The sequence below is a fragment of the Malania oleifera genome, chromosome 7 (assembly GCF_029873635.1).
Source record: "Malania oleifera isolate guangnan ecotype guangnan chromosome 7, ASM2987363v1, whole genome shotgun sequence".
Taxonomy (NCBI): Eukaryota; Viridiplantae; Streptophyta; class Magnoliopsida; order Santalales; family Ximeniaceae; genus Malania; species Malania oleifera.
In genome coordinates, this window is record NC_080423.1 from 17,280,817 (window position 1) to 17,306,471 (window position 25,655).

Here is a 25,655-nt window from a genome sequence, read left to right on the forward strand (position 1 = left end):
TTAATAATAATAATAATAATTACTATTATGATTATTATTACTACTACTACTATTATAATAATAATAATACTTCAAAGAAATATGGAAATGCATAAAAAGTAAGTGCAGAACTGTTCACTGAAATATGACAAGTTCAGTTTATTCGCACTTTTATTTGTGCTTATCGCATACAAACGAGTGAAAGTACCAGCAATTTCAAAGGCATAGTCATGGTGCAACTCTCTGAGATGAGGCAAAACAAAAAGCACCAAACTTGAAAACTAAAATGAAAATAAAAAGGCCTCAGATGCTTGCTGTATTATGCCTTGGCATGCATTACGAACTTCCACTGATAGGACAAGCATATGAAATTTTGGTGAGCTGAGTACCAAGGTCACACCCAACAACCCCTTACTTTTAAGGTTAACTAATATCAAATGTGGTGTGTGTGTGTGTGAGAGAGAGAGAGAGAGAGAGAGAGAGAGACTGCACATATTATTTAAATAGTAAAATAAACTTAATTAAGGAAAAGAGGAGAGTACAAACTAATGGAGGACAAGGCATCCTCAAAGAAAAAAAAAATGAATAGAAAAGAGAATTAAAGATATTAAGGTCAATTTGTTCAAGAAGCCATTCAAACCCTTCTTATGTTGGCTTTTGAAGGAAGAAGTGAAGAGAGAGAAGTAGAAGATAGTGGCATAAGAAAATATGGGTGAGAGGATAAAATAGACAGGAGAAAATGAAAGAGAGATAAGAAGAAGGAGAAGACGAGATGAGGAAGAAGTAGGGAAACGAGGAGAAAAAGGATCATGGAGAACTCAAGGGGTCAAAGAGTGTGTCAAATGTGAAGCCTATATGTAGCTAAGAAAACCTAGGGATCATTTGGAGCCACTTATCATTAAGTGCTAAACTTGAAAAGGTGTTGAATTTGATAAGGGCTCATAACAAGTGCTAAATTAAATAAGTTGAAAGTCATAAGTACCAGTTAGTTGTGCCAGAAAATAAAAAAGTGATTTTCTATACTTTGTATAATAAGTAGTATTTAGCTACTCACTTTTTTTTTTTTTGGATAGCATAGCTACTCACATTTGTACTTAAAAGCAGTGAAATTTTTTTTTCTAAGATAAAAAAAACAGAGACTACATAGTTTGTCCTTCGATGAATTGTGGGCGTCTCATACACTTGCACAACTGAATAAAGTGATTTCAAACACTTGTAAAATAAGTTGTATTTATCTGGTCTCATTTATAATAAGGTGTGAATTTTTAGATAAATTGGCATATATTTTATACATTAGGGTGTGTTTAATTCAGTGGCTAGGCTAGGGTAAGGAACCTTAGCCCATGTTTTGTACAAAACAAAATTAAAATAGGACTGGCCAAGAATGGGGGGTGGCTTGGCCCAGTCATGCGAGATAGGGTTGGGCGGTCCCCCCTCCCCATGGGCCATCTCTGGCTAAGCAATACAAAAATAGCATATTGACTCACACAAGTTCCTCTCCCACCCCCACAACCTGACAACCAAAGCTCTCTCCATATCAGGTCATCTTCTCCAGCAGCCTTACCTTTCCTCTCTCTCCCTCCCTCCTCTGTCACTTCTACTTTGTCTGGTGTCTATGTGAGAAAAATTGTAACTCAGGCAACGAACATGGTCGCTTGTTCACCATCAAGCTTTAGATTACATTCAAAGATTGATTTGTGTCGAAGCAATGGAGGATAAATTCATTGCAACGCTAGACTCTTCAGACGTGGCACAAGCCCCAATCTCAGTTTTCCAATACCTCAAAGATCGCAAATTCACATCGGTCATTGACAAAGAAGCAAGAGTTCCAACCAGGAAACACCAGACTGAGTTTGCAGCAAATGCAGTCGCAATCTTGAAAGCTTGGGAGTAGGGATTTTACAGATCTGTGACAAAGGCTAATAATGGAAGTGGCATCAATGGTAATGGGAAGTTTTCGCTGGGGGTGATGGTGTGGGAGGTGGGGTAGTGGCAAAAGGCAATGATGGAGGTTGGTTTTGCAATTGAGGCTGTGATTTTATTGGGATGTTTGGGAAAAAGGAAGATCAAGGCAAAGGAGGGCTTTTTTTTAACCATAAGGGTGTTTTGGTCTTTTCAAAACCTTAGCCTAGTCAATGGGTATTGCAGTTCAAACATGGGTCAAGATAATATTTATATCCAGCCGAGTTCAATCCAGTCCTCTAGTTCAGTTTTGTCAACCTTAACCACCAAAACAAACACCCTTAATGAATTGCGAAAGTCCCATATAGACACAAATAAATAAATAAAAAATTAAGAGATTACAATTAAATGCAATTTAATTTGATAAAAGTATATGAATTTATAATAAAATTTAATAAATATATTAATCTATAGAAAAAAAATAGATAACAAAATATTCATTGAAGCTAGAAAAGCCAATTATAGAGGAAGATATGCATCCTCGAAAACAAACCGAAAATCAGAAAAGAGAAAATAAAAAAGATTACATCAACACTGCCTTGCAGTCCCAATGGATATCGGACAGCAAAAGACCCCGAAAAAACTCAACAAGAGTGCCCAAAAGGAAGCCAAAAACGCAACTTCCTCCCAAATCGAAGTCAGGGGAACCTTCTAATCTCTAAATATATGCCGTTCCTTTCAAGCCAAAGTGTCCACAAAATTGCAAAGACTACAGAATTCCAAAAATTTTGCTTTTTTCTATTCCTTCCAAAACCCCGTGCACCGCTATGAACTACAGTCTGCAGTGTCGTGCAAACCTCACCAAAGCAGGAAAACAGGTTGTTTGACAAAAATCTCACCACCCCACATTGCAAAAATAAGTGACAATTAGTCTCATTCTCCTCTCAACACATCATGCAAACATCTGGCCTAAGAATTTTGTGAGGCCTCCTAGTCTAAAGCAAGTCATTTGTATTAACCCTGCTGAGAATTGAAGTCCAAATGAAAGCTTGAATCTTAAAAGGGACTGTAGCCTTCCCCACAGCTTTATCTATAAAAAATTTAATTGTACAGTTTATTAAAATATATAAATTTCTTCTAATAATATCTCATTAATTGGATTAATAAATGGATTATATCACAAGTGCTTGTAGAGTTCAACTCAAAACAATAAGTTTTTTTAAGCACTTTGTACAATAAGCACTTTTTTGAAGGTGCCAAACAACACTCATTATGCACAAACACTTATTTAAGTGATAAATGTCATAAGCACTTCTTCTCAAGTGCTGCCAAATAAGGGCAAAAAAAGAAAATAATAAAAAAATTATAAAATGACCTCAAACTAATTAAATATCAAAATAAACCCAAGATAAATAAAATATCCAAAAACAACCCTAAACTAACAAAAATTCCTAAAGCATATGCAGATGTCCTAAGCAAAAACAAATCTCTAGTTTCTAACTCTTAAAGAAGAATCAAGGACTAAATTTAGACTTTGATATAAATTTCAATTCAAGGGTCTCCGTCTATAACTCTATGTAAGATTTCAAAGGAAGTTTCAATTTCAATAGATACTTAATTTTAATTTAAAGAAACATGGGAAACTTGTGATAAATTATTGAAATTGCATATGAAACTTTGGGAAACATTAATGTAGATTATTGTGAATAATTTGGGAAAAAATTTTTTTGCTGCCTCCCAAAATTTAGCTGATATATCTGAAATTGCAGCTGAAATTTTGCAAGATATTGAAAATTTAAAAATTCAAAATTTTGGAGCAATTACTGAAACTTAAGACCATGACTAGAATATGATATCCTAGAATTAACCATAGGCACGCCCATCAAATTCCCCTAGTTAAAGAAAATTCAACCTTGAGTTTTGAAAAGGGGTAGTTGCAACAACTTGATAGTCTTGAACAACTTCATCTGACCAACAAATGAAAAACCAGCATGGACTGTATATCATCCTCAATAACCAAAGAAGAGTAGAATAACAAATAGGTCCTCCAACTAAAGAGTCATTGCTTGACAGCTCCAAGTCATCCATATCATGGTTCACATGTGACCATACTGATTACAAGAAGGTAAAAGCTCCAACTAGAGAAGCACTAGCTAGTAGCTGCTTCAGTGAAATCACTTTCAAGCATAGAAGTGTCCAACATCCTTATAAAGTAAACCTAAGAAGTATGTAGGAAATGTTAGGAATATTTCCATAGATTTTGTTAAGGAATATGTAAAGGGGAAAAAGATTGATCATTACTACATATGTTCAATACATGGACGAGAAAACATATGAAGGATCTTCTCAATAGCAAGCTCAAAAACTGTGGAATCTCAATCAGTCTTGGTCTCTGGATCCTTTCGGGGTTTACTCATATGTAAATCGTTTCATGATTTTTTGAATAGGTCGAATTTTTCTTTTCCACTCTATAGTTCCATTTTGGAAGGCCAAAGGCCCCTTTAAAATTAAGGCTTCTACCTGGTTGGTTGCACTTGATAGAATTAATACCAATAACTTGCTGCAGGTTAGGAGACCTTTGAAGGCTATGTCTCCAGACATATGTGTTCTCTGCTTTAGTGGTTCAGAATCATCACTGCATCTGTTCATTCATTGTGACCATGCTAGGAGTGTATGGAATAAGCTATTTGGTATTTTAGGCGAATGTTGGGTGAGTTCTAAGACAGTGGAGGATTTTTTTAGCAGTGACTTTTGCTGGATTTGGTGGGAGAAAGAAAAGGGCAGCACTTTGGAAATGTGCTTTTTTTGCAGTTTCATGGGAATTGTGGATGGAGTGTAACATGCACATTTTTCCAGGGAAGAAGTCAGCTCAGGTGCTGGTTAGGGAAAAGATACATTGTTTGGCTTCTCTTTGGTGTGTAGGACAAGACAATTTCGAGGGGTTGAACTTTTCTAATATTCAGCGCGATTGGTGTCATGTGTTGGAGTGCAAATTGGTGATGGTTTTTTCTCTTTTGTTCTTTAGTCTGTAGGTTTTCCTTTATGCCTTTTTTTTTTTTTTTTTTTCTAGACTTTGTTAAGGAGGCACTCCCTCTTATATTATACGTCAGGAGTCCATTGATGAGAAAGGAAAGCTTGAACCCAATTCCTACAGTGATGAATATAAGTGCAATTGAAATTCCTGGGGAGTTATCCATTTGTGTATTGATAAGACCATTCACTATTTCTAGAAGCTCGATCTCATCCCCGGATGAACCATATAGCCAAGAGAAAGCATGAACCAGAATAGAAGAGCTTGCCCCACCCATGAGTCAATATTTCATAGTAGCCTCATCAGACTGTACATCTTTCTTGGTATATCCAAATAATAGGTAGGAGCATAAACTGAAACATTCTGGCACTACAAAGATAGTTATTAAATCATTAGCACCGCATAAAAGCATTCCTCCTAAAGTAGCTGTTAATACGAATAATAGAAACTCTATCGATTTCATGTAGGCGAGTTGCAGCCAGCAATTTGAACTGACGACGGGTTTTTGGAGTTAGCTCACCCTCGTGGGATCGCGACCCTTTGTCCTGGCCATTTTAGCACGTGTGCGCCCAGGGCATAAGGAGCATGATGACTTGATGTCATCCTCCCCTTCCTCCGGATTATCACAGACAGTCTGTTCATGGTTCCCGATGGCAACTAAACACGAGGGTTACACTCGTTGTAGGACTTAACCCAACACCTTACGACACGAGTTGACGACAGCCATGCACCACCTATGTCCGTGTTCCCAAAGGCACCCCTCTTGAAAGTCTTATTCTCTTCGATGTATATTCTTATTCTATTAATGAATTCTTTTTCTATTATTAAAAAAAGGGCAGGCTAGTGCACAAAGCTCCCACATATGTAGGGCCCGGGGAAGGGGCGAACTGTGATGGGTCTATAGTATGCAGCCTTACCTTGCATTTTTGCAAGAGGCTGTTTCAACGCCTTGAACCCGTGACCTCCAAGTCACACAACGACAACTTTTCCGTTGTACCTAGGCTCCCCTTCAATTCTTCTTCTATTATCCAAAATAATAATAATAATAATAATAACCGAGGAATCTCAAAGAAAATCTAGCGCAGGCAAGTGCGATTTATTTAGTGGGTCAAAAATGAGTTATTGCGGTTTGGTCATTGGGTCATTAACAAGCATTTCAGTCCTTATAAGTTGGTAATGCATCACAGAACTCATGGCATATCTGATGACAAGTCAAGGTCTGTTTCTCCCCTAGAGGTAATGTTAGCTACATCGAGGAGCATTAAATACAAGTCTAGAGTCTTCTCATGGAAGCAAGGTTTTAAATTCCAATTTCGACTAAATTTCGAAACTTCAAAAGTATGAAAATTCCCATGTTGATTTCCATTTCAATTTCAAAAAAATGATGGAAATTAATAGTAAACCATTAAGTTTTTTATGGTACTTCAGAAATTAGTAATAAACATTTCAATGTATGACTTATAATTTAAATATAATAAATAAATATAATGACAGGTATAAGGTGTATAAGGTTCAATAACTATATTATAATCATGGTTTTAAATTTCCATGAAATTATTGAAATTTCCACTTTCCATCACTCTTGAAGTCGAAATGCCAATCGATTTCCATCTTACATAAATTTCGTTGAAATTTCAAAGAATCATCTGAAATTTATTGAAATCTCAAAAGTTTGGCGAAACATGTCAAAATTTTAGCTATATAATGAAAACTCCTTAGAATTCAAATGTGAGATTTAGATATGAAGTGAAATTTATCTCCTAATTTATCATATTTTCTTGTTGAAACAAAAAAATATTACAAGGGAAGGGATTTTGAAATTATATGAGAAACTAAACATGCAACAACATTTTATTTAAACTTCATGGCTAAATCATCTTTATTTATATAATAAGTAATTTAATTGATTTATGAATTTCATTTACACTAACCAAATATGTTTAATACACATTATCTTTCAATATGTTTAATACATACTATATTACAACTATTGCACCTTATACACAACAAAGATATATTTAATATGTAATATCTTAGCCTAAAACTTACATTATTATGTTTATTAACCATTTCTAAAGTTTCATGAAAGAATTCGATGCTTTACTGCTAATTTCCATCATTTTTTTTTTCCAAGTCAAAGTCAAAATTGACATCAAAATCGAAATTTCCATACTTTTGGGGTTTCGAACTTTTAGTCAAAATTGAAAATTAAGACCCTAATTATAATAAACATATGATGAAGTCCATAAATCAGTTAAAAATAAATTATTATGCAAATACAACTAAGTTAAACACAAAATATTGAATAAAATGTTGTACTTGATATCTAAGTTCAATTTTGCAAAAAATTTCAAAATTCTGAAACCTATTATTTGCTCCTTCTTGTAATAATCTTTATTTCAATTAAAAAGAAGATTATTACAACATGTATTTCAATTACAATTTTTTTTTTTGGATAGAAAAAGAAGATAATTTATTAAAATTGGAAAATGGAAGATAATATGGAGGACAAGGATTCCTCTCCAACCAGCTAGAAAAGCTATAGAAAAACTATAAAAAAGTACCAATATATGAACAACTCAAAACAAAAAACATTACAAAAGCACTGCCTTCGTAGTCTCCAACCAGGTCAAACAGTGTAAGCCCCCTAAAGAAACCCAAGGAATGCACTCACAAAGTGGCAAGGAAAATCGCTCTATTCCACAAAAGTCGTGAGAAAGTCAATTGACTTATGAAGATCCTTGCATTTCTTTCTATCCACAAGGTGCAAAGGATAGAAAAAAAGGCTGCATGCCATAGAGATCTACAATACCTGTTCTTTCCAAAGCCTCTAAAGGTAACCTGAAGCAAGTCTTTCACCTTTCGCAAAGCCACCCACTCTTCCCCATCCAGAGAGTAAAGTTTGCTCCAAAGCTGCGCTGCCACCGTACTATGCACAAAGAGATGGTGACATTGGACTAATTGTTTTCACAACACATGAAGCACATATCGGGACTAAGAACCATACAGGGTCTTCTCCTCTGAAGCAGATCATGCGTATTAATCCCTTCAAGAATCATGGTCCAAACAAAAGCCTGAATCTTCCCTGGCACCTTAACCCTCCAAAGACAGCGGACCAAGGAAAAGGATTAGGGGTATGAGTTTTCAGTAGATAGGAGAGAAGATTTAGAAGTAAATATACCTGAAGAATCCCCCTCACACACTCTCTCATCCTCATTAAAAGAGGGAATGTACTGGTCTAACAAGGAAATAAGGGTAGTGAGCTCATCAAACTCTCTTTCATTAAGATTCCTAAGGGATCATTTGGTATCACTGTCAAAAATTATAGAAATGGAAACAAAAAACGAAAACCAAAAACCAGAAACAAAAATTAAAAACTAGAAACTAGTAACCCAGTTGGTTAATATTTAAAAAAATAAATAAATTTAAAAATTAATTAAAAAGGCTCATTTTCGCCTTTAAATCAAATAATATTATTAAAATATGATTTAAAATAATAAAATTACAAAATAATACACATTTAAAAAATACAAAAATAAAAATAAAATTATTATCATTATTTTCACTTAATTTTTACACTTTAAAAATTTACAATCAATAAAAATTTTATTGGACATGACAAAAGGAAAGTAATAAAAATATTTTGTAATTGGCTTTATTATTATTTTTTTGAAATGTATGTATATTTTTATTTCAATTATACTTAAATTCACATGACCATTTAATTTTAATTTTAATTTACAAGTGTATAAAATGAATGATTTAATCCAAAGGAGCTATTTTTGGATATTAAAATTTCTGGCAACAGGTAGCTAAAACAAGTGGAAACTATAAAATCTGGTTCAATTTTTTCGCAAACAGCAGAAAATTGACAATAGAAACAAAAAATTGACAACATAAACAAATGTGTTTTTAAAATTTCTTCACTGTTCAAAAGCAGAACCAAAAACATAAAACAACATGATACCAAACGGGCCCTAAAGAAGTGGAAACCCAAGAAGATTGACCCCCTTAGATGAAATAAAGGAACATATAGAAGCATTATGAAAAGAAGAGAGCCTTGAAAGACAAGGAACCTTCAGTTCTAGTGAAATCTCCCCCACCTACACATCTTCTCGGAAACGGACTTTATTGCCAAGTCCCACTTTGAACTCAATGAGAGAAAGAATAAATCGGTCAAATGAGGCTGAGAGGTCCAAGGACTTGCGTGAGATATGATGCCACTGCTCTTCATCTCCCACCCATTCCATTTGATCCCATACTCTTTATCAACTTATGCCAAAGACACTTAGTTTCAATTTCAGTTTTGAATCTCAAATTTTAATTTTAAGGAAAAATTTTTCTGTAGTCAAATTTTCTAGAAATTTGGGATGATGGACGGGAACCTTCAATGGAGTTTTTTTAAGAGGAAAATTGATTATCATTTTGATTTTGAGGTGATGAAACACAAAAATTTCAACAAAAATTATGATGATTTCATGGAAATTTAAGATTGTATTCAGAAGGAATATCGTTGATTCCCAGATAGGAAGACACATGGCTCATGTCCATTAAAGGGTCCTTGAAATTGTGCACCAACAATATGCAATGACTAACACAATTTTCATATTCAATAGTACAATAATTCACATAAGAACTCAAAATTGTGTGGTAGTTACATTCAACTCATAGGATACTCTTACAAACATTTTGGACAAGATTATAGATTCCTTTCGACTACTTAGAACTTACTCTATCTTGATGACACTCCCAAAAATTAGTAGATGTTTATGTGATTGTATAATTTGAGGAATCTTTCAGCTTCCAAAGCCAGGTTATAAAACCCAAATAAAAGAGAAGGATCTTTGGGTTTTGCTAAGGAATTTGACTCATAGTTTCTTCTCTAAACAAGAGATCGTTAATTTATACTCTATCAATATCACATCTAAACATAAGATCATTAATTTAGCAAGCTATTCAGTCAGACCAGAAGATGATTATTGAATGCCATAAAATTTGTCTATAATTGCCACCAATAAGGAGGGACATATTTAAAAGGTGTTTCATTTTGTTGGTCACAAGGATCACCATTGCCAAATGCACAAGACAAAATTGCAAGAAATAGAAGAGAATTAAACAACCACAGCACAAGAAATTTATGTGGTTTGGCACTAGGCTATGTCCACAGGAAATCTGGAAACACTTTAATTACTATTAAGGTTTAGATAAAAATACAACTAGAGAGTTAAACATTTTTCTTCCTGCAATTTGTGAAAACCCACCAACTCTTTCCTAACCCACAAAAAAAGGAATGCAGAGGAAAAACCCAAGGTGGACCTCTTAAAAACTCCCTCTCTTTGGCTTGAAATTACACTACACAAAACACACCTCCTTACACATGGCCAAAAATGTGTATAAGACACCACTCTTTAAATACACCCAACATGCATTAAATGACAACCACCCAATAAATAACAATATCTATGCAATTGCCCCCAAAGACAAGAGATGGATCTGAAAATATGCTCTTGCACTCTCGGAAAAAATAGCCATCTACATTATTCTATGAGGAATCGTCAAGGAAAAATCCAGCATGCTGCAAAGATCAACCATGCATGTCTCTGAAAGCTGAGCCCCCATTAATGCATAAACAAGCACAAGACTACTTAATTGGTCTTGAAAAGAAGCAAGGCCTAGCCAACTCCATGTCAATCAAAAGATTTAAGTCTTGAGTTGTATGCATTCCTCATGCAAGGCTCAACTTCCCATGTAACAAAGTTCCTTCACCCTTTTTTAAATTTATTTTTTATTAGGTTGGGCAACCCAACAATTCAGACCAAATAACAACAGGTGGTTCTCCAAAATACTATATGTTCCTTTCAATCTTTTGCCAATACTCTTTCACAATCCAAAGAGTCTTGATTTAGCAAATTCAATACATTGTTGATGAGAAAATCCAAACCAATCAAAATAGCACTTTTTTATTTTTTATTTTTAAAAAAAGAAATGGTATTAAGAAAAAAAAGAATTACAATATTTTAAGAAAGAACAAAACAAAAAAACAGAAAAAAAAAAAACAAAAAACAAAAGAAATAAGAAAATTAAGAAAACCCCTCTTTAATTCCTTCCCATAAAAATTTACCGAACAATACAAATAGTTAATTCCCTTTGGCCCTTTTCCATCCTCCTTTTATCCCCATTCAATCAAACTTCAATACCTCCAGGATTAGACAGCCACAGGCCCATTTTACCCATGAGTTGCTGTGCTTCTAAGCCCTTCCAATTTGTGTCCTCCACCTAGAGTACGCAAAATCCTGTCTTTCCTGCTTTTTTTCGCCCATTGCATCATCCTCGAAGATAGATACCCTCCAGACCTTCCATCGGCAATGTAGGCACATTTAATAAATCCCAAATAAGTCATAAAAAATCCAAAACCATAGCCATATTGTTCTTGAGGTTCGCCCAGGAGCAAACCACAATCATGATCAAACTAACTAGTGTCATTATTATCCCTCTTTGATACATCACCCCATTTTTATTCTGCTTCCCTTTGCTAACCCTCCCATCTGTATCACCCTTCTGAGCACTCAAAGATCCCTTCATTAGTTCTTCTTAAGATTTTTTTCATTCTCCTGTTTGAATCCCCTTGCTTGGAATCAAAATATTTTCTAATATCCACACCATCCTCATACCCCGCCTATAGACATAAATCTTATTACCACTAAAACTTCCACACATCCCTCCCTTCCAAGTAACCTTATGCCCCACATCATTCATGATTCTTAGTCAAAAAGCCCCTCTCCCCCACCCCAATCAACATTCAATAATGGGTGTTTACTGATCGCGTCATGCCAGGAGCCCTCTCTCATGAGTACAAAGAGACTTGCGCCGGCTTCCCACACTCACTGGAACCATTACTGTTCTGAACTTTATTCTCTCCTGTAGCCTGCATCTCATCATTTACAAAGACAAATTGCTCAAATTCTTCTTCTCCAACTGTTTTGGGCCGCAAGAATGAATGCTTCCAAAAATGATCACTAACCCCAGCACTGTACTCCCTTTTACCTTACTAACCCTATTCATGTGCCTAGCATTCTTTGTTACCAGAATCATTGGGCCTGATTAAGATGCCATAACTAGGCTCGTTCTTTTAAAGCCCTAGAATGGGCCTCCTCTTTATTAACTTCCAAGTCGGCTCTCCCTCTAGAATCCTTCTGATGCCTACCACAAATCGGGTCTTCAAATGGACCCTGACCTTAATTCAAAGTCCATTGGGCATGAACTTGGGCCTGATCATAATTGGAGGCTTCTAGAAGTTGGGCATTTTCATAACTGAAGGCATTTGGAGCTTCAGCTTGTTCACTCAGCCAGCCCACCTCAAGTCTAAATGTCAGCAGACTCGGCACAAATCCAAAATAATCATCAAGCATCTCGGCCCATTTAAACTTATCTTTAATGCACTCCCAACCCCAACAAAAGTCTAGTTGCCTCTGCCATTGTTGCCATCCAAAGATAGTTGTGTTGCCAGCGATGGTCAAAAAGGCTGTTTCTACGACTGCTGCTCTGCGTACAAGGTACAACCATTTTTTCCCCCCAAAATCTCATTCTTTCCGCCATCATGACCTATCTCCATGAACAGTCGCCTCGCCGCCTTCATCTTTACCACCATTCCCAGTATCGAAGACCCTAGACCATGCACAGAATTCCTTGACAAATTCTCACCACCCATTTCCTTTTGATCCACCAGAACAAACACCAAAAAGTGTCTCCCTTTCCATACCAGTACTAGATCAAGAGTTTCCCAAGTTTTTCTGGTCATCGCGCACCAATATCTCACACCACCAATAGCAACACTTCGATAACGCCTTCCCAACCTGCCAAAAACTGATGCCAGTCCCTCCAGAGACCACTTCGTCAGCATAAAGGAAAGATTCACCCACCGATTCCAAGCCGAATTATTTTCAAGAACCAAAGAATCACCCTTTCCCAGTCTATCCGGTCATGAATCAAAACCAATACCCTCCTTTCATGGCCTGTTGCATCCATAATTCCTACAAGTCTTAAAAGAGAAAGAGAGGAGAAGCCATATCCTATGCATCACTTTCTTCTTCTAACACTGCTTTTGAGCCTTCTGTTTTTTCCAATCAAAATGGTTCTTGAGCCAATTAGCCAATCTAGAGAGAGAGAGAGAGAGAGAGAGAGAAGAAGAAGAAGCCAGAACAAAAATCAAATCAAGGAACACCAAGGTAACATCACTTGTGAGTTGGCAATTACTTGATAATCAAATGTGTCGACTCACCCATTTTTTCTTGAAATAAATAACCAATAAAAGATAGGTTTGTAAGGATAAGAATGAAGGAAACAATATTAAGATTTGAAGCAGGAAGCAACACAATGATTTTCTTGTTATAATGAAGACCAAGAATGAGAACCGGCAAAAGGATGGACCTAGTACAAATTCCCAAAAATACCAATTAGATAAGAAACATAAAAATAATTCTCAACAGAGCAGAGACACATATGCATTACCAAGTGCTTACATTGTTACAATTTCAAATTTAGTTGGGCAGTCATCAAGATATCTTTTATGTATAAAAATTAATTAGATCTTTGGCTTGGATCCAAGTTTGGAGTCCCATTACTATACCAGCTTATTAATTTTAGGGGGAGTTGATTAGAAATTGGATGTTGTGTTGAACATTTGTCTTGCATCACTTCAATCCCAAGACAATCTCACTGCAGCATTGTCATTTTTCCTTCCATTATGGCAATTGAAAACAAAACATTTGCTGGGGAACTGACAGCATGATAGATGAAGGGGAAAAATTAAAAGTAACTTACACGATCAATGGTTCTCTGGTCCCAGGCATCAGACCAAACTGCAGCAGCTGCCCAATATCCAGCAAAAGTACTATCCTCGACAACCTCAGGAGAAGAAGAATCATCATTCACACTTGTCCATGAACCCAAAACAACTCCATCAATCTCACCGCACTCAATGGAACTATTATTTAGTGAATTTGAATGCAATAAGGGTAAATTATTATCCCCAGGTGAATTTATATTTGATGAAACTCTCATGTCTTTCTGCCTGAAAACAAATGTTCTCCAGAAACTGCTGCATGGGTAGAGCCTCTTTTCCATATAAATAGATGTGTCAGCTCAATTAAGAGAATTTAATTCAAAATAAATGCTTGGAATAGAGAAATAAAGCAAACAATTGCATTTTCACATACCTCAATAAGTGATATCCTCTCAAGTATCTTTGACTCCTGCAGTCCAAGGTACCCATACCTTTCCATCTCCTCGGCAACTTGTATTCGGAGAGATTTCCGTACAGTGCCAAAAACCAATTGCCTGAGGCTCGTTTCTATATCCTCTCCAAGCCTTTGCAATGTTGCTACAGCAAGTCTAGTTTCGCCCTATTGATAATGCTATGTCAGTGCAAAGTGAAAAATTAAAATTAACCTCATGCAATAAACATCTAAAAGCTACCTTCAGAAATAGGTCGTAAGCAATAGCTCTTCCAACATCACGAACTTCTGTGAAGGTATCGTAAGGCTCTTTGTCAGCAACCAAGTCTTTTAAACGATGAAGATGCAATTGAAGCACAGCTAAGGGAACGCGTCCTGAGAGCAGAGCATCTTTGACAACATTTTTAAGGTCCCAATTATTTATTTCCCAGCGTGCAATCATATCCTTGGGATTTTCCAAGGGAATAACTTTCCTCTGCAATAGTCCTTCTTGAGACATTAGGAGAGATATTTCCCCATAGTTCTCTGAATCTGTATGGGTTTTAGGCTCCAAGGATTCTGTGGGCATCAAAGCAAGCTTCTCTGCATTGCTGATGTCCGCAGACACAGGAAGAGAAATTTCTTGTTGGTTTGTTGTCTCTAATGTTGGTGCATCAGCAGGTAGGACTAAAAGCTGGGTGTCATCCTGCAACAAATTTGTATTCACTCCATATAATGCTTCCTCGCCATTGCCCTGCAATATAACTCAAACTTTATGATATTGTTCTTGCAGAACATCCAGGCAGTGCACTAATTAGCACAGAAACAGAATATCATACCAATCCTTGACCTGGCCTTTTAATTTTTGCACTAAATCGATATTGAAGATTTCGGATTATCTCCAAAAAGTGAGCCATCTCCCTAAGCCTCTTTACATTTTCCATCCGATTTTTCTGTTTTTCTGGCGAAATTGGTGGTGTGGTGCAGAATTGAGTTCCCCTGATGCCCTGTGATATAACTGTATCTTTCTTATGCTGAATCAACCCATATTTACCAATCATTTTGGTTGCAAACTTCGTGCCCAACGCAAGAAGCCTGAAATCAGAACCTAAACATGAAAATTTTGACTAGCAAAGAGTCGTTCAAATAATGGACAAATCAATAAGGATCACTATCAGTTTATAGCTGATGTTCAAAGCAATACAAAAATGATGCAATGATGTAACCGCTAAAGGCCAATTTATTTATAATTTACAACAGTCTATGACTCCCCATATGCAGGAGCTTTGTACACAGGGCTGCCCTTTCTTTTTAACGGTCTGTATGACTTACACTACAAGCTTTGTGAACTCAATCTTTCACATATGCAGATCCATTTGCTTCTTTTCATCTTCATTCCTCATCAAAATTTGATTTTGGTTTTAAAATTAACTGAAAGGCTTCATTAACATTGCTTCCCCCCCACCCCAAAAAATAAAATAAAATCTTAGACAACAATGATGGCACCACCACCACTACCTCACAGCCACTTCCACCCCTGACAGCTACCACCTCTTCATACCATCATTGATGTTGCTGCCACTACCACGTGTCATGGCCACTGCCCCCTCCTTCACAACTTCCATCACCACCATCTAGGCTCCCACAGCTACCATCTTTGTCATCCGCACCCCCCCCCCCCCCCCAGCGGCGGGCAAAAGGCACCATCACCACCACTGAGTGGAACCACCATTGTCACCATGATGACTAGCTTTACCAACGGACCACCTTAACCACCCCATCACCACCACCACAACCACCATTAGCTTGCAATTACCAAGCAATTACCACTTCTTTCAGTCCATCATCAACAACTAAAATATCTTGCCGTTACCATCATCATCACCTTTTTTACCATGTCCATCATGACCGCTCCCTACAACCTGCCACCATTGTCACAACCTCAACCACCCCACTGTTGTTGCTTGTCTACCACCACCATCTCTAAGCACAAGAACTACCATCGTATCACCTCCATCACCATCAAAGTTGTTTCATTGCTATAAACATGCTACCCCATGAATTCCTTGAAGCTGAAATTTAACACTCATCAATAATCTTAGTGATGATGTTTTCAAATCAAAATCTGATGCCCAAACAAAAAAATTTCAGAATCTGGGATTGGAAAAGGATGAGATCTTAAAAGTCTCAGCATTTCAGATCCCTGTAGAAAGTTCAATTTCCCTATTGCAGTGCAGCATAAGATAATTTCACAATTTGTTGCTCTTGTTCTCACTCAGCATTCTGCAGATTGGATATTCAACCATACATGCCTGATGCCACTAAACATTTTCTTTTGGGATAAAAGACAATTTCATTAAATCAGCAGACAAAATACAAAATAGAGGCCAAGGAGCCTCCCAAGATAACAAAATATTAAAAAAACTATGAGCTACTGAAGGAACCAAGAACAACAGAACAAGTGTCAATTACAAGAGCACTGCTCTCCAATCTCTTGTGAGGTCGTACATCAGTGCACCCAAAGGGATGTGAGAGTGCCACTAAACATTTATTACTAGTTACATGTAGTACCCTGCTCACATGCTGACTTTGTTAATATATTTATTACAAATTATTTTATTTAAACATATCTTCAAGATTTGTTGTGAAGCAACATATGTATATTCTCAACTTTTCTTCGATACAACAAGAAAATGTGATATATCCTAAAGGCAAGAACACTAAAAAAACAAGAGTACATAACCTTAGATGTCCTATTGTGCACTTATTATATGCCATGTGTGCACACTCTAAATGAGTTACCTGATATGTTGAGGGTAAAAATGAAAACAGCTGAAAAGCACTTGATCTAAACTTTTACAGCCCTCAGGATCAGTTTTTGAGAGTGCGATGCAGCATGCATGGAGGAAAGACACTAGAGAATTTTTCAAGTTAGGAATCTGACACTAGGATTAATTGCAGGATGTTTAGTGGAAAAAGACCTCTCACACAGAAATGTAGCAGTTGAGGGCATGGAAGGTGCCACTCGGTGAATCCTCAGCCCACCTTCCAGATATCAGGAAATTCTGAACATATCAGAATTGATAAGAAAATGGAAACAAAAATTCCTATTCATCATCTGGATTAACATAGATATAAGTACATAACAGACTTGCACATGCAATGTGCCTCGGAAAATGACTGTTCTGAACTACAGCTGGTTGGCTTCTCTAGATTCAAAAGACCTTATAAGTGCACTTTGGAACTTGACTCACAATGAAATTGGACTTGAGAAATGACAACTTGACTAGATTATAATGATGATAACAAGTCATCAATAATTAACAAATATTATTGCAACTAATAAGGCAAAGAGTGGACTGACTTCTAGAGAATATCAGCTGATGTTGCAAAAGTTAGCTGCATCATTCCCCCCCTCAGCATAAGATGTTCACATTTGCACAAGTTGCCATTTTAATGGTTCACACGTCTACGCATCACTCACCATAATCTCCTATTTTCTTATCCAAGAGTAATGGTCAGGCTTTTCTTTCCATATCACCAGAAAAAATGAAAATCAAGCACCTCAATTACATTTTTTGCCACATCTTCTCCCTTATATGTGGAAATTTTCCCTATTAAGAACTCATCTTTGTGACTGCAATTCACAGCCTAAGTCCCCTTCTTGAACCTTTCTAAACTTTCAATGATGATGATCAGATTCCTTCTACCTGTCTCACTCTTAATTTGGATGTGGTAGCAGCAACTACTTCATCCATTTCTTATATGATATGCAATCTTGTTGTGGGAACCATCCATGGGTACAAGGTCAATATTATTTCCATTGGCTTGCTTTTGATTTGACACCACTCATATATTTCAAGCAAGTGTACCAGAGCTTCATCTGCTCTAACTTAATTTTAGTTGCAGAAAAACTTGTCAGCCTTATTAAGCCATTTCATTTTCGCTGACATGTTTGTTTTTTCAATCAAAATTAGCATCTTGCATTTTCTCCTTCTCCTTGCTTATCAAATCAACATTGTTCATAGGCTTTAAAACTAGCTTCTTCCTCTTGTCACCATTTTTTACATAGAACGATTAGGTATAGTCATGCTCATCATGGACAGCTCTTCTATCATTTATCCAAGGACAACCAAGTAGAATATGGCATGTGTCCATCAGTATTACATCACACCGAAAAGACTCATTATAAGAGATTCCAATTGAAAAATGGATCAAACACTTTGTTTTCATGAAGACTTCCTTTCCTTCTCTTATCAGACCAAAGAATGCAATAAGACTGCAGGTGTGACCAACACTTCAAGCTTCATTTTTTCCACCATTACTTTAGCAAGCAAACTATTACAACTGCCATTGCAAAAAAACCAGCTTATAAAGCTTTCTTTGTGTTGCTCGTCTTGTTCTATATTAAGTTTTCTGCAACCAACCATCCTTCATTTGAATATTTTCAGTCTGTCCTCGGCTCTTCTTTAGAGGTTGCTACTGCCATACTACCCGTTTAATCAACGGAGGTCATCCTTCTAGTAGCAATAACCAAGGGTCTTCTAGGTATCGGGAATAATTTATCTTTCAACTATGGATGAACAGCCATATTTAACAGTTGAAGCTTGAATAAAATGCCAAACAATTCCAAGAAACAAGACAAAAGAGGAATAACCAAAATCGGAGCTGTCAAAGGCAATAGAATAACAATCCCAAATGAAGCAGCAAACAGCAAGCAACAAAAACCAACCAAGGAAGGAACTGCTCTTATACCAATTTGATGCAGCATGTGTGATGGAAATACATGTAACATCACATCAAATATGTGGAAAAAAAAAGCAATAAAGATGCATGAAATTAAAGAAAAAAATGACACTCATTTTCAATTTATGGTAATGTGCAAAGGCCATGAGCAGTGGAAAGTTCAGATAGACAAACAAGAACTTCTGCTGTGTGCTGCCCACCCATGTGAACCATTAAATATGGCAAGTTGCAGAGAGGCAAGTTTCATCTAATTAGGGGGAATGATGCAGAGCTGAACCTGTGAAGCATCAGTTAGTATACTCAAGAAATCAGTCCACTATTTGTCATGTTACCTGCAAATAGATGTTAATTGTTATATAGGTGTCACTACTATGGTCTAGTCAAAGTGTGCCATTTCCAGAGTCCAACTTCATTTACAATAATGAGTCAAGTTCCAAAGTTTAATTGTATGGTCTTTTGACTCTAGAGAAGTTAGAAACAGCTGTAGTCAAGAATAATCATTTTCCAAGGCGAAGTTAATGTACAAGGCTGTCATGTCCTTGTATTTATGTAGCTGAAATAATGAAGAGGCAGTACTAAATTCCCATTTCATTTGGTTATAATTCTATTTTTTCTGAATTGTCTTGAGAACTTGGAAGTGTAGGCCAAAGATTCACCCAGTGGCACCTCCAATAGCCTCCACTGCTGCGTTCCCGCGCATGAGGATCCCTCTTTACCACAATTTTCCTGTAATGGAACCCTAATCTGTGTCAAATTTGTAATCTGACAGTTATTTCAATCTTTGCTCCTCACACGCAGCAATGGTGTGGTTTCTTGTTTGGGATAATCCTTTTTCCATTGCTTTTTCCATGTTTTTATCATCCCTCCTCTTCAAATAGTGTACCTAATCCTTTCCCCATCCACGATGGAGACTTTGTTTCTTTCAATGTCCATATCCGTGGGATCATGAGGCTGTACAGCTTTTTTTGCTACCTAATCTGTTGGATTCTTTTCAGCCTTCTTTTACAAGGATATGCTCTTGCATTTTCCACTGGTTAATCAAATTTGGAAATATAAGGTCCCATTCAAGGCAAAGGCTTCTGTTCGCTTGGCACTACTTACTAGAGTAAACACCAACCATCTATTGTCAATTAGGCGGCCTCTTAAGACTTTTAACTCCTGACTTTTTTCTAACAGTTTTGATAGTGCTGACTTGCATCCTCATTTTTTATTTTATTTTCCTTTTTTTTTTTTGGCATTGTTCTGTGTCTTGAAGTTCATGATACAGGTTTTTTGATTATTTTGGATAATGTTGGGTGTGTTCTAGCTCCTTGGAGATCTCTTGTTTACTTCTTTTAGATGTTTTGGAAAGGTTAATGTTGCTAGCATATGTGGAACTATGCAGCATTTGCAGTTCTTTCAAGCATTCAGTTGGAGAAGATTGCTGGTATGTTTGATGACCATTCTTCCACTTCGAAGTTGCTTTTTCAGAAAATAGGCTTTCCTGCATCTTTATGGACTTACTCTTCCTGTTGTGTCAAGAAAGTGTGGTTTCAGGATCACTGGGATTGCAGAGTTTTGTTGACTTAATAGTTAATATCTACTGTTTGGTTCTTTTTTCTCTGTATCCCCTCAACTAATGTAAAAGGAAAAGAAGATTAGAAGAGAAATACAGAATGAAGGGCAAAGCATCTTCCTGAGAAAAAAAAAAAATTTACATTAAAGCAACCCCCTAATCACACTGAAACTCAATGGAAGATCCTGGAGGACCACAAGAAAAGGCCCATAGTGAAGCAAAGAACACCAGTCTGTGGTCTATGAGCAAAAGTTATCCCACAAAGCCCCATTCATCCTCTCAAATGCAAAACACCCAAAGACTGGCAAAACAAGCATAAAAGGGCAGCCCTGGTGCTCAAAGCTCCCGCATATGCAGGGTCTGGGGAAGGGACGAACCACAATGGGTCTATAGTACACAGCCTTGCCTTGCATTTTTGCAAGAGGCTGTTTCCATGCCTCGAACCCAAGACCTCAAGGTCACACGGCGGCAACCTTACCATTGCGCCTAAGCTCCCCTTCTCCAGCAAAACAAACATTTCTCTACAGATTTCTGTTCTAACTTCTTCCAAATGCGCAGAAATTTATCGTCATAAAATCGTCCACATTAGCTGGACACACCACGTCACTGATAATACTAAACAGGTTGCCCCACAACAGCCTAGCAACCTCATAATGGATAACGAGTTAGGCTCATTCAGTGACGGTCAAGACCATTATGGATGTTACATAATGAGTAACAGACAGCATGTCCGTGGATTCACTTTTTTGCATTTGCAAACTATTTAAAGAAGAATAATTTTTTGATCCCAAAATTTCAGACTAATGCTTTAAGTGGGTTTTAGTAAATTTTGACCAATCCATGTGTAATATATACTAAAAGTATTGGATGTTGTCTTGGTTTCTCTAGTTGCTATCGGCAGAAAGAACCATGCATTGGCTAAGCGAAAACAAATGATCACAAAAAAAAAAAATTGAAAGTGAAATCATAACCAAGAACTCATAAATATAACAAAATATAAATGTAGAATGTTCATATTTCACAAGAGACATAAATGCAGACCAATAGAACGTGCTTTTATCTCCAATATTATGTGTAAGAAAAATTCAAAAAATAAAATTGAAGGAACTTGCAAAATGAAAATAAAAAGTGTGTCCCAAGCCACAAGGCTCCCCACTTTGAGAGAGCAGGGGAGCGTCGTCATAGTGTACACAGTCTAAACCCTGCTATTATGCAGAAAGACTGTTTCCTTGGACTTGAACCTGGAACCAACTGGTCACAAAGGTGCAACCTTACTGTTGATCCTCTTACAATATGAAAATATGTTTATTTTTAATGAGAGAAAAGGTTAGGCTTTTTAAAAGAAATATATACTAACCAAAGTAAATAAACCTAAAATGAAAAAGATTAAAAATCTGTTAATTAAAATAAACCAATTAAAATTAAGTTTCCAAGCTTTTATATAGGAAATAGGGTGGAAAAAAAATAAGAAAAAGGACTCAAAAATATGTTTTAGTCATTCACAGGCCATTTGGGGGACCTCTGAGACATCACATTTTAATGTCAGCAGCCACTGATACCATCACGTAATGGCTTATTAAAACCATGCTTTATTGTTTTATCCTCCTAGGATGATAATTATCTCTTTTATTAATTTTTTTTAAAATATCAAAAAATAAGAACTTAAGTTGTTGGGCAGTGGGCTAACAATACATATCAAGGGACTCAATCCATATGAAATGTCTATGGAAAACTCTAACATTGATATGCTTAATCCATCATGCCTAGAAAAAATGTGAACACTTTCTTCCCTTTCAAGAAAGAAAGAAAGAAAGAAACTGAGACATCAAGATTTCAAATGCCAACTAGCTTTTACTTCACAAAAAGATTTGAAGCTGAAAACTGATTTGATCTTATAAACAGACAATGTGGCCATATCACAACTTCCTTTATGAATGGTAAACAGAAGAAAATTCAGCAACAAGCCAAAAAAAAAATGCAAAATGAGGAAACTGTCCTACCTTAATGCAGCAGAAACCTCACTATCGTTACCAATTTTATGAAACATTAGATAAACAGCAGTAAATAACAGCCTCAAGATGCCTTCCTCAGCCAAATTGACAGTCACGAGCATTTCCAAAGACCTGTTCAACCACCAAAAGGAACAAAGAAATTCATCTCACTTATAATTTATTACTAAACCTCCACTACATAAGAAAGCACAAAATCTAATAATCTACAATAGATTCGATAAACAGAGGATATCAGTATGATGGACTAATAACACCAATAAGAGCCACTTTTTTGCCAAAATAAAGGATAAACTACAAAATCTTATATTGAAAAACTATTACAAAACCAAACAACGTTCTTTGGATGTATTATATAGAATTTTTACACTCGCACCATTATCAATCCGTTTTATTCCATTATTCCAAGGAGACAAGTATTCAACAATCACTTAGCCAAAATCAAGGAACTATTCGTACGTTGTTCCTTAAATTCAATACAATATTGACTTAAATATATTCAATATAATAGAAGACTGAAAATGAAAGTGGGGAAAATAGTAAGAGGACATGTCTATAAACCATAGTAGCGAACTGCCAACTGCTATGAGAGTTTGAAGCATGATAATTTTTTTCTCTAGAACACTAGGGTTATGTTTGGTTTGCAAAATAGCTATTCCTTGGAATGAGACGAAATACAGTGAGAAATTTGGGAATAGAGGTAATCGTTATTCCTTATATATTTCTTATTATTTCATCCAACATGTAATAAGAAAGGAATAGATATATTCCTATGGTGAAATTTGAGGATAGTTTTTCCTTGTCCATTCCTTGTGGATTCATACAAAGTTTCACATTGTTATTTGCTTTATGGTAACAACATATTTTTCTATATAAACCATCAAATTTCTATACCATAATTAATGCATTCCTAGGAATAGGCATTCAACCAAACATAACCTAAATCTAGCAATCCTAAAGTGATAATTCAATAACTTAAAAATAGAGTATTAAAATTTTTTTTTTGATCAGTGTTATTGTTAAAAAAGAAAAAAGAAAAAATAAATGTAACACCAAGTGCACGAAGCTCCAATGCCGTAAGGGGTCTAAAGAGAGTAAAATGTATGCAGTCAAGACTTTTTCCATCATTTGAACCTGACCTTCAGAGTTGAATGCAACAACTTGACCTTTGAGTCAAGGCTTTCCCTCTCAGTCATTGTTAATGATCTTCATCAAAAAAGAAATCTCTCACAAATTTAGCAACACTTGAACACCATAAATTAAATTTAATTCATTTTTCTCTACAATGGAATTTAATAAGCTCAATTGAGGCTCATGTCAGGACCAAACATGCCCAAAACTCCTTGAATGGTCTAGAATACCAAACTCCAGAAAGGCAAATGCATCATACTGTGAACATTATGAATTTGTACAAAAGGTGCACCTTCTGTGCCCATGGTCTTAAATTTTTTTGATAATAAAAGATGTATTAAGGTAGAGAATGTATAATCACGGCGAGGATACTAAATCCTCAAAATAATAATAATAATAATAATAATAATAATAACAACAAAATAAACTGAAAAAGAAAAAAGAAAAAATAAAAAGAATGAAAATAGAAAATAACAATTGCTAAAATCAGCCGAGAAGTACCCTCTTTAAACCCTTTCCATCATAGTTCACTGAACACTTCAAATTAGCTGATTCCCTCCGACCCTTTTCCACCCTGGATTTGCCATCATTAAGCCTGACCACATTACCTCCTTGATCAGAAAACATTATGCCCAAGTCATCCAACAACCTGTCGAAATTAAGGCATTAAATTTTCACAAGTTTGTTGAAATTAGTGGCTACAATATCAATCTTATCCATATTAATTTTCAACCCTGCAACCCTCTCAAAAGTCGAAGAATGGTAAGAATTTTTTTAAAAAAAATGGTAACAATATTACCAAAAGAATCTAAAAAAAAAAACCCTTAGGGGTTGTTTGAAATCACTGTATAAAATTATGGAAATTTGAACCAGAAATGAAAACTGAAAACCAGAAGAAGAAAAAAAAAAACAGAAACTAGAAACTGAAAACCAACAACCGGTTCTATCTGAAACTGACAACCAGTTTGGTTGTTTGTTTTCAATTTTTTGTCTATTTTTGAAACTATAATAATAACTTAAAACAAAACCTGAGAAAAAATAAAGAATACCAAAAAATCCAAAATAATTGCAAATACTTTAAAACATTAAAAAAAAAAATCATCATAGGTCTATTAATCCTTACAAATAGGAATAACCAATTAATAGCACAATAGAAATCACGTATCTTTCTTTTACACAAGGATTATTCTTCTTGATTAGCACATAACCAAAGATGCTTTATAAGCTGTGAATATTTGAATACAAAATCTTTATCCATAAGCTACACTACCATTTATTTATTTTTTTATCTTACATAGCTGCTTTTGAACAATTGGGCAATGGGGGTCCTTCTCATTTATTTATTTTTATTTTCATCTCATAGCTTGTTCTCCCAACAGTACCACAAGAGAATCTGATTAAAAAACCTACCGAATAGGTTGATATTGGTTAGACTCTTTTGGGACTGTGGCTCCCCAATTATTTCAACCATTTCACATTTTGCATGATGTGACTCAAAGATGTGATCCTATGAAACAAAAAGAGCAGATATATACATATACACATATATACATATATATATATATATATATTAATGATGTAGATCTAATTCTAAAAAACAAAAATCAGCGGGGATATATATATATGTATTAATGATGTAGATCTAATTCTAGAAAACAAAAATCAGTGGGGATTGGAAATTAGCTCAATTAAGATATATGTGAGGAAAACAGTCTGGAATATCGCAGCTAGAGTCATTGCCTGAAAAGACGACCACTGATGCGCAGACAGAGGAAAGAGAGGCAGATCATCACCAAAAATTTTTAAAAAAAAAAATGAGAAAAAGAAAAAATTGAGATGCAAAAGAGAGAAAGAACTACATGGGAGGGTATTTTGGTGGGGAGAGAAGGGTGGGGGTTGTTTTAAATACCTGGAAGGAGATAGTAGTAGCATCAAAGGGCTTGGGCTGAGATGGGAGTGGTGGATTGGAGCTGCTGCATGAGGATGATAACACGAACCCTAGGTGAGCTGCAAATAAAAGACCAGATAAAGAAAGAAAAAAGAAAAAGATGTTGAATATGCACTTGTGGGAGTTAGAACACTGAATCCCC

General features: G+C 35.9%; 1 protein-coding gene across 2 annotated transcripts in view; it reads right to left on the reverse strand.

The window, feature by feature from the left end:
• Window positions 1-25,655, reverse strand: part of LOC131160497 (uncharacterized) — a 90,912-nt gene that overhangs the window by 52,739 nt on the left and 12,518 nt on the right. For both annotated transcript variants that reach the window (XM_058116260.1, XM_058116261.1), the window contains 5 exons: window positions 22,426-22,548; window positions 14,964-15,219; window positions 14,387-14,878; window positions 14,128-14,313; window positions 13,733-14,026 (listed from right to left, as the gene is read on the reverse strand). In XM_058116260.1, coding sequence (XP_057972243.1) covers window positions 13,733-14,026; window positions 14,128-14,313; window positions 14,387-14,878; window positions 14,964-15,219; window positions 22,426-22,548 — 1,351 coding nt within the window. The remainder of the gene's footprint in view (window positions 1-13,732; window positions 14,027-14,127; window positions 14,314-14,386; window positions 14,879-14,963; window positions 15,220-22,425; window positions 22,549-25,655) is intronic.